Source organism: Palaemon carinicauda, chromosome 34 (assembly GCF_036898095.1).
Source record: "Palaemon carinicauda isolate YSFRI2023 chromosome 34, ASM3689809v2, whole genome shotgun sequence".
NCBI classification, from domain to species: domain Eukaryota; kingdom Metazoa; phylum Arthropoda; class Malacostraca; order Decapoda; family Palaemonidae; genus Palaemon; species Palaemon carinicauda.
Window position 1 is genome coordinate 56,246,794 of NC_090758.1, and position 9,872 is coordinate 56,256,665.

General features: G+C 42.3%; 2 protein-coding genes across 2 annotated transcripts in view; both read right to left on the reverse strand.

Annotated features, from left to right (window-relative positions):
* Positions 1-4,844: 4,844 nt before the first annotated feature.
* LOC137626948 (uncharacterized) lies at positions 4,845-8,426 on the reverse strand. The gene has a single exon (XM_068357934.1). The coding sequence runs from the start codon at positions 8,424-8,426 to the stop codon at positions 4,845-4,847; it is 3,582 nt and encodes a 1,193-aa protein (XP_068214035.1).
* A 14-nt stretch (positions 8,427-8,440) lies between these two features.
* The window catches only part of LOC137626949 (uncharacterized), a 1,644-nt gene continuing 212 nt past the window's right edge, over positions 8,441-9,872 (reverse strand). Inside the window, exon 1 of the mRNA XM_068357935.1 lies at positions 8,441-9,872. This exon is cut by the window's right edge and continues 212 nt beyond it. Within this exon, the coding sequence (XP_068214036.1) occupies positions 8,441-9,872 (1,432 nt within the window).

Genomic DNA, 9,872 nt, shown 5'->3' on the forward strand with positions numbered 1-9,872 from the left:
CTTATTATTTATCATATTATTTCATTTATAATTAAAGTTTTGAATAATGTTCGTTTCAGCATTTAAGGTTCGTCTGAAAGTCTTGTCCCCGACTACGGTGACTCTTTCGTTGCTTTCTTATCAAGGGTCATGTTAGTTCATCCTTAGTCTTCTTCTGTCTCGAAAAGAAAAGGATAAGAAATTCTAAGTCCCTCTCTCGTCCATCCTATACCTAAAATAGGAAAACAAAGCAGTTAATCATTGGTTTATTTTATTTTTACATTAATCATTTTTTATAAGTGCAATCTCATTTTCATCCACAATTATCCTGATTTGATATCTATCTTTTTTTATAACATTTTACATATTAGAAATCATTAAATATTTATTCTTGAAAATTGAAATAAAAATCATAGGGAGTGAATTAAATATATCTTTTATAATATACAAATATTATTGCTATATAATTAAAAATATATTTTTTTCTTTTCCATCAATATGAATGAAATCAATGTGAGTTTCCCCTCAAAGTGAATTAATAATCTCAACATTGAGAGAATCTTTGCATCACTTTTACCGAATATAAAGTGAAAATTTAAGAGAGAAAAACTCCTTGAATAAACTGAGATCTGAGATTGAATGAATATGGAATGCAAAGCTTTTAATTGTCTTCTTTAAAAGTTGGACATTTTAATCTTTGCTGAACTATAAAGCAAATAAGGAAACAGATATTGAAACAGTTTGCTGTTTCTTCCTCCATATATTTTTCAATAAAAAGAAAGTGAACTAGTTTTTCCATTTCAACTTTTTTGGTATTAAAACCAAATAAATTTTCCCTTGATTTCCTATCTAAATATTTCTGTCAATTGTTTGATTCTTTGTCTTTTTCTTTCAAAGACATTCAATAATTAATTTTACTCCTTTCTTTTACTGTTTGGTAACTCTCTCTCTCTCTCTCTCTCTCTCTCTCTCTCTCTCTCTCTCTCTCTCTCTCTCTCTCTCTCATAGATGTCCTGGATATCTTCCTCTTCCTGTCAAGGTTATGTATTTCTTGATTTTGAAGGAAATATAAGATTTTATATTTTGGTACCACAGAATCATGTCAGATTTAATATTTGACAAGATAGATGTACCTCGAGAAGGATTATTATTATTATTATTATTATTATTATTATGTAGTAGTAGTAGTAGTAGTAGTAGTAGTAGTAGTAGTAGTAGTAGTAGTAGTAGTAGTAGTAGTAGTATGTAAGAGTTTATTTGATTCAAACAAACAGAATTGAATAAGATGCTAAAATATTTGTTTACATACAAATTAGATGTTATCTAAGACCTATAATAGGATGGAAAATATTCCACCAATCTATTCCACTATCATCTGAGATACATTTTCCCTTTTATAGACAAGAGAAAATACAACTTAAAAGCAAAATTTCATCTTGCTAAAAAACTCACCTTTAAGACGTCTAAGATTAAGGCTCAAATTGCCCAACTCTGGAGGTGAAAGGGAACGAGGGAAGGTAAATGCCACTTGAGAAACGGATTAGGTTGAGAATGAGAATTGCCACTTTGAAGTTGCTCGTTGATTCCAACAGGAAATAAGGAGAAGAAGAAGAGAAGATCTGACCCGAGGGTCTCCTCAGACCTACTCCTGAGATATGCCTCGTATGAAAGGGCCTCTTTTGACAGGTCTCATTACATGGATCTCTACATCAGGGGTCCTCAGTCTGGCAGATTCTTTCTTTTTTTATTGATCAAAGCGAATTAAAAAAGAATTTGTAGATAAGAATTTCCTTTGAATATCTGATGTATGAACTATCAGGGAATATTCGCGTATGAAATTAAACACATATATACATACGAACCACTTAAACATATATCACTACTCACTTATCCCTAACCGTTTAAGTGAAAGACATGAGGAAAACAATGATTAAGATTAAAGAAAACCTGGATTGAAATAATGATTAATTACAAAGAAAAACGTAAATGAAAACATTTATAATTAAAAAGTGAGATTAATGATAACAAACTTCAAGCGAAGTCGGAGACAGGAAGATACATTATCGCTTAAAATTCAGAAGAAAAATGACATTATTTCCATAGAGTGTCACCCACTTCATAAATTTCTCAACCTTGAAATCCGCCTCATCAAAATACATCTGCTTTGGTGAATTCAGTCAAATGTTTTTTTTTTTTTTTTTTTGAAAAACCAAGAAATCCAACGACAATAATAGAAAAGATTTCAATTTATTCCAGATCTGTTCTGCTTGGAGATGCTTTGAGAAATATTATATTTTATAGTTTTGTGTATTTATATGTAAGTAAATTTAAATCTGTATATATATTTATATCAATTATTCATATTTTTGTCCCCTAATCCCACAACTGTTCATTTGTTTACTAATGATTTTGTACCTTCCTCAAAATCGAATTTCTTTGTTCGTTTGAATGGCTCTGTTGAACTTTGTACAGCTTTTCAAGTTACAGAGGTATTCTCATTTCAGAGAGAGAGAGAGAGAGAGAGAGAGAGAGAGAGAGAGAGAGAGAGAGAGAGAGAGAGAGAGATATCCAAATTGGTGCATTAAAACTCTTTACAATATGAAAGAGGTAGAGGAAAATCAGAGGGACCTTTGACCTTTGACCTTTAACATCAACTTTTCTGAACTTTGAAAACGTGAGCTGAGTTTACGTCAAGGCTTCAGAAGTGACCAAAAATCAACCAAATAAGCAAAGTCTCTTAATCACGAAGGCAATGATATATATAGATGAAATATTCACTTATAAACATCACAACCTTCAAACCCACTGTCCCCCTTTCCTCTCGCTCTCTTTAGAATACATAAATACAGTAATGCAATACATAATTCCTTTCTTCTAATTTGCATTATAAAACATTAAAGATCTCGCTGGACTTTGTGGCCAGTGAGTAGAATTCCTCTCGGTTACATATTGCATAACTTCCCAAATGGGCAACTTCGAAGGAGATGGAAATTGACGTGTTGGAATTTTCATGAGTAAAACTGGGAAATTGAAGGTTGGAGATGGAATTGATCAAATATCTTATTTCCGTTTGTGTAACCTATTTTTAAAAAACTCCTGCATATGAACTATACCTTCCTTTTCAATAATCGTACAACATGAATTATATGGATAGTATTTCTAAAACTAGCCAAAATCTAATATTTTTTAAAGGTTATTTGTATAGATTATAAAAACACCATCGCCTTATTATGAAAGAACGACAAAAATCAAGTTAAGTAATACATCAAACAATATGGCTGCGTTTAATCTCATGTTAAGTCTAACAAAAACGAGGACAAATGTGATCCCAGGATCTGTTATCTCTCTCTCTCTCTCTCTCTCTCTCTCTCTCTCTCTCTCTCTCTCTCTCTCTCTCTCTCTGTACTCTAAACAACACTCATCTACCTCTAATGGTCTGATTTCAATGTGGATAAAACTAACAAGAGATGGAACGACAGAATGAGATATGGATTAACGTCATAAATGTTAGAGAAGGATATGCATAGACACACACACACACACGCATGTGCATAAATATATATATATATATATATATATATATATATACTTTTTGTATGTTACTGTGCATATGTGTGCTTGTTTAGGTGTGTGCGTATTTAGTAATATAAAGTTTTATCTAAAAATTTGGGAAAGCACATTCTTACAAAAGTAAATTTGTGATTTTAATCATTGTCATAATCTATCAATAGATGGCACCACCAGTCCACATGCATTGTCATCCCTAAGAGAGACTGCACTGCCAATGCATCTACATTTTCATGACGAGGAACCAAATATGAAATGCATTTCGTATTTGGAACGAACAAACAAATATTTCATAACCCGAAATAGAGAGATATTATCTAAAACGAGCAACCCATTGAAGCTTCCTCGTTGAAAAATGGTTGTTGTTGTTTACAAGTAATTTAGACTTTTGAATGTCAACAGAGACTGTAGAACACCGGAGAGGGGTTCACTCTCTCGGCTAAAGTTCTAAGTTATTGGCGTGTAGGTCTTGAAAACTCACGTCTTTTATAATTAGATATATTGAAGAGTACAACTTGTATATCGGACGAGGTTTTAGCTGCAAACAAAAAAAAACAGCTCGTCAATAAGAAAATACAGCAATGGTACAGGATTACATTAATTGCAATAGGGTTCATTATAATACATAAATACAAGTCAATAAAGAAAATACAGCAATGGTACAGGACTACATGAATTGCAATAGGGTTCATTACAATAAATAATAGACTTACATCTTTTCCCAACGCCAATTCTGTTTCAAGTTCAGTTCAAAGAACATTCACAGGTGGTACCGTTAATCTCCTGCGAGTGATTAGTTATCAAGCCAAATGTGTGATTGGTCCTTCACACACGGAGAGACACTCCTAAATCACCGCATCAGTCAACACAGCAAGCTGAGCACAGAGATGCTCACACCACAGCGGACAGCCATGCACTGCCAAGGTCCGGGGCCGTGACGTCACTCTGTCTAGCGCGAGATGCCCCTCTGAGCCGACCAATCATGGAGCTAGACCATCGCTATGCCCATATAAGGTTATGTTTTTAGCGCTTAGAGTTGGTCCTGGAGAACGTAAAGGAAAACTAAATTAATCCTCATGGTTAACAAAGAACACAAAAAAGAAATTCTTGGAAATACGTTATGGCGTATCTTACACTGCCCCTATTTGGTCATGGGCTAAATATTTCCGTAGATACGGCATCACTTGGGTTACTTCATTCAAATGACCTTGCTATATTTTCAACTCAAATAATAAAATTCAAAATTTACAAAATGCAGCGAGCAGCGCTCGGCGTACGCTAATTACACCTCATATACATCACTTTATATCATCGCCTTTATCATTTTCCAAGAGAAGGCACAGTTTCTGCACAGGCCTTCTGAACTCGCCGTTCTCAGTCTTGATCAAAGCTTGACGTACGCGACCGTCAGCGCTCCGAGTGACCTCCAAGACTTTCCCTAGAGGCCAGCTGCCTCGGGGAAGCCGCTCGTCCAGCGTTAGAACGACGTCACCGACGTTGATGTCACGCTTTGGGACTGACCACTTCTGGCGCTCCTGAAGCAGGGGGAGATACTCCTGTATCCACCTGCGCCAGAATTCGTCAGCGAGGAACTGTGCCTGTCTCCATCGCCTCTTCACATACATGTCCTTCTTGCATGTGGATGTGAAGGGATCGGGTGACCCTTTCAAAGTTAGGATCATGTTAGGCGTGAGAGGGACAGGGCAGTTCGGGTCGTCGTTGATCTTCGTCAGAGGTCGGCTATTAACAACAGCCTCCACTTCGCAGAACAGAGTGCGAAGCGTTTCATCAGTCGTGACTTGTTGGAGACAGGCCGCTGTGAGGGCTCTTCGGACGGACCTGATCAGACGCTCCCACACTCCGCCAAAGTGTGAGGCATGAGGTGGATGAAAGTTCCACTCTATGCCTCGGATCGAGAGTGTGTCTCTGATTTCTCCTTCGTTGAAGCGCTGGAGAGCTTCTCTTAGCTCTCGTTCCGTGGCCACAATGTTGGTCCCGTTGTCGGACCACATTCTCTTGATAGGCCCCCTGCGAGCGACGAAACGCCTGATGGCGTTGACGAAGGAGTCTTGTTCCATTGTATCGATCACTTCCAGGTGGACTGCTCGCGAGGTAAGGCATGTAAAGATAGCGCCCCAACGCTTCACTGTGGACCTTCCTTGCTTCACTAAGAACGGTCCGAAGCAGTCCGACCCAGTGTTAGTAAAGGGGGGTTCATCTGGACAAAGCCGGTCGGATGGCAGTTCAGCCATCACCTGAACTAAAGGACGACGACTTAGTCTGCGACAGACCAAGCATTCTCGAATGACAGTCTTGACGATCGCATTTCCGCGGACGATCCAGTAGTTTGTCCTCAACTGGGTCATCAGGTGGTTCTGGCCACAATGGCTGCAGGATTCGTGCGTGGCTCTCACCATAAGCTTGACCGCCGGAGAACTGCTGGGTAGGATGATCGGATGCTTGGCCGTATCTGCCAGTGTTGATTTCTGCAATCGACCACCAACGTGGAGTAATCCATCCTTGAGAAATGGTCTCAGCTTGATTAATTTACTAGACCTCTTCAGCGATCTTCCCTTCTTCGAGAGGGTGCTTAACTCTTCTTCATAATCTTGGCTTTGGGTCAGTCTCCAGATCAAATTCTCCGCAGTACGCAGCTCCGCACTCGAGAGTGAGTCGCCGCTGTATGGGCGAGCCTTCTGCATGTGGCGGATAAATCTTGTCATCCACGCGACGGTCCTGACAAACTTCAACCAGGAGGAGAATCTTGTCGCTATTGATTCAATGAACGTTGGTTCTTTCTTCGTTATATCGAAGACGAGAGAAGTCTTCACTTCGGCGTCTGGATCAAGCTCTCCTCTGACAACATCTTCGGGCATGGTTGGCCAGTGCGTTTCGTCCATCTTGAGGAAATCTGGTCCTGAAAACCACAAAGATGATTGGAGGAAGTCAGCGACGGAGAGGCCACGTGACGCAAGGTCTGCTGGGTTCGCAGTAGTGTTGATGTATCTCCAAGCCATAATGTCGGATGTATCCCTAATGAGATTGACCCTATTGTCCACGAAGGTCTGATACCTCGCAGTCGGATTTCTGAGATATTTCAGTACTGACGTGCTATCAGTCCAGAAGACTGACGGGGCCAGTTTCAGATCGAGCTCAGTCTTCAGCTTTGAGTCCATCTGTGCAGCGATAGCAGCCGCCGTCAGCTCAAGACGAGGGATGATGGTCCTTTTCAGAGGGGCGACTCTCGCCCGTCCTATGACAAGAGTGCAATGAATCTTTCCGTTGACACCAACTACACGCAAGTAAGAGACTACACCATAGCCTGTCTGACTTGCGTCTGCAAAGTGGTGCAGCTGAAGGGTGTCAACATCTCCGAAGTCTGGTGGTATGAAGGACCTTCGCAGTTGGAACTCTTCCAGTTGTGGCAACTGCGCAAGCCAGGTCTTCCATCGAACAAGTTCATCAGCAGACATCTCCTCATCCCACGAGAGCTTCCTTCGGCACATTTCTTGCAACAGGATCTTCGCGATCAAAGTGACGGGGGATAAGTAGCCCAAAGGGTCATAGATCGATGCAACAACAGAGAGCACACCACGTCGGTTGAAAGGCTTGTCTTTAAGGACGATTCTGAACGTGAACACGTCTATGCTCATATTCCAATGGATCCCCAGGGCTCGTTCAGTTGGCAGCTCATCTTTATTCAAGTCTAGGACAGCCACAGAGTCGTCTCGTTCTTCTCTGGGGATCGCAGCTAGAATTTGCTTGCTGCTGGAGGTCCATTGGTTAAGACGGAAACCTCCATCCCTGCACAGGTTGATCAGATCTCTTGTCAGTTTAATGCATTCTTCCTCATCATCCATCGCCTTGAGGAGGTTGTCGACGTAGAAGTTGCGACGTATAGAGTTAGAAGCTTCTTCGTTATACATGCTTCCGAAGTCTAGGGCCGTTTTGCGTAAGCAGAAGTTAACGACGCTCGGCGATGATCTTGCGCCAAAAACGTGGGACGTCATTCTGAAGACTTGCAGTTCTTTGCTGGTGACACCTTCTGGCCACCAGAGGTACCTCAGGCAGTCTCTGTCCTCTTCAGGTACCTTCACCTGATGGAACATCTCCTGCACGTCTGCTGTGATGGCATGTTGACCCTCTCTAAAATGCAGGAGACCACCCGTCAGGCTATTGGTGAGGTCGGGGCCTTGCATCAGATGTTCGTTGAGAGATGTTCCTCGGTGCCTTGCCTTCAGATCGAAGACCACTCGGTCTTTCTGTTTGACAGGATGCCTGACAGAGTGGTGCGGCATAAGCCATACGCGCCCGTCCTCCCTGTCTAGCTGACTTACAGGAACCCTTTCGGCGTAGCCCCTATCAGTATATTTCTCCATCTGAGCTACGTAGGATGTCTTGTAAGCTTCGTCGTTGTCTAGTCTTCTTTTCAAGCTTCGGGCTTGTCGAATTGCCATATTCATATTATCAGGTAGAGGAGTAGAGTCCTTGAATGGCAGCTTGGCCACGTACTTTCCATGTCGATGCTGTGTCGTGTTATTAAAGGTGGCCAAGAATCTCTTATCCTCTAGGGAATCTTCCAATTTGGAGAGGGATTCCTTTTCGAAGAAATCTCTATTAAAATGACTCTGCAGTACCTCTGTCAAGTCTTGAGGGTCAAATTTTCGATGAACATGATGCACGGGTGAGACCTCCGATGCAGACCGGTCTCCAGTAGGACCGAAAGCCACCCAACCAAGCTTGGTTAGATAGGCGGATGGCTCATTGGCAGTGCCGTGGCGTTGCTCCAGAATGACTCGATTCAGGGTCGTGTCTAACCCGATCACTAGCTCGACCTGTTCGTGGTCAGTTGGTAAGCTTTGCAGCTCTACGTCTGCCATGTGTGGCCATCTCTTCAGCCAGTCCAAGGCATTATGTAGTCCGTCGACACATTAATTTTGTCAGTAACAAAGACTTCTTTTACTCGTTCTTCCTCCTCACCTCCGTTGATGTTACCAAGGGTGAGTTGGACCACTTCCTTGCAGTCGAACGTACCGGCCTCTGTCACCATGGTCTGGTTGCAAGGCCTTCCCGTTACACCTAGCCGATCTATTAGGCTCCTTGCGGCCAGCGTGGGTGCGGCTCCTCCATCTATGAAGCCGACCGTAGTGCACGTTCCGTTCACCATGACTGGGATAAGCTTCAACATTGTACGACCATCAGGTCGTCGGTCAGTGGACATGGCGTGTACGTGCCCCGTCGTCGCAGGAGTCCCAGCCTCTAGAGCGGTTTTGGTGTTAGTTCTATCAGGTGGTGCATTGCTAGTCGTCACGGCCTCCTCTTTAGGTTTGTCAGATGTCTTGTACACAGTTGCTCTCTTGGAGTTTGTACTGTCCCTTGAAGGGGTTTTCTTCACATAGAGCAAGAGCGTGTGATGCGTCCCCAAGCCGCACTTACCACACGTAGATTCTTCTTCACAGGCTTCGTGATTGTGCGCGACATTTAAGCATCTGAAGCAGAGTTTGGCATCCACCGCAGCATTCCAGCGGTCATCCAAATTGAGGCTTTGGAATCGGTGGCACGACTGAATTCCGTGCTTATTTTTCTTGCAGTATATGCAATATATCCCATTGTCGGAAGGAGAGCTGTGGTGAACAGGCAAGGCTTTAGCTTTAATCGGCTTGCTCGTGTCCTCAAGTTTGCCCTTGGAAGGACGACGGTCGCACTCGTAGTACTTCAATTCTTCAGCGACCAGTGCCTGTCTCTCCACAAAGGTGATCAGGGCTTGAAGCTTGTGTTCGTGTTCCAGGTACTTAGAGACCCATCTTACCCGAAGAGGGTGAGGGAGCTTTTCCACTATCTTTCTCATAGTTTCTTGCAGCTCAATTCTAGTGTAATTTGCACCCTGTGCTGCCTTCACCTTCTTTAGGTAAGAAGCGTAGTTCATTAAACCTTCGCTATCACCTGCTGGGATTTCCTTCCATTCGAGAAGCTGACGAATAAAAGCTTCGGTAGCATCGACTTCTCTGCCGTAGAATTCACTCAGCTGCTTCCAAGCTTCATCGTACCCAATTGTCGGTGACAGGTGCAAGCAGTGCTCAACCAGGTTTCTCGGAGGCCCATCTAGGATATGATACAAGTGGTTCAGCCTGCGCTCGGGGTCCGAGGTATTGTTCTCAATGTGCCATTTGAAGGACATCTTGAACCAATTAAATTTGGTGAAGTCGCCTCCAAAGCGCTCAAGTTTAGTAGGTGGTAACAGCGTTGTCCGCGCCAACTCATTGCTGCTAGCAAGAGTGCATTCGAGTGCCTTAAGCACTTGAGAGTTGTTGGACAAGGGGTTAGTA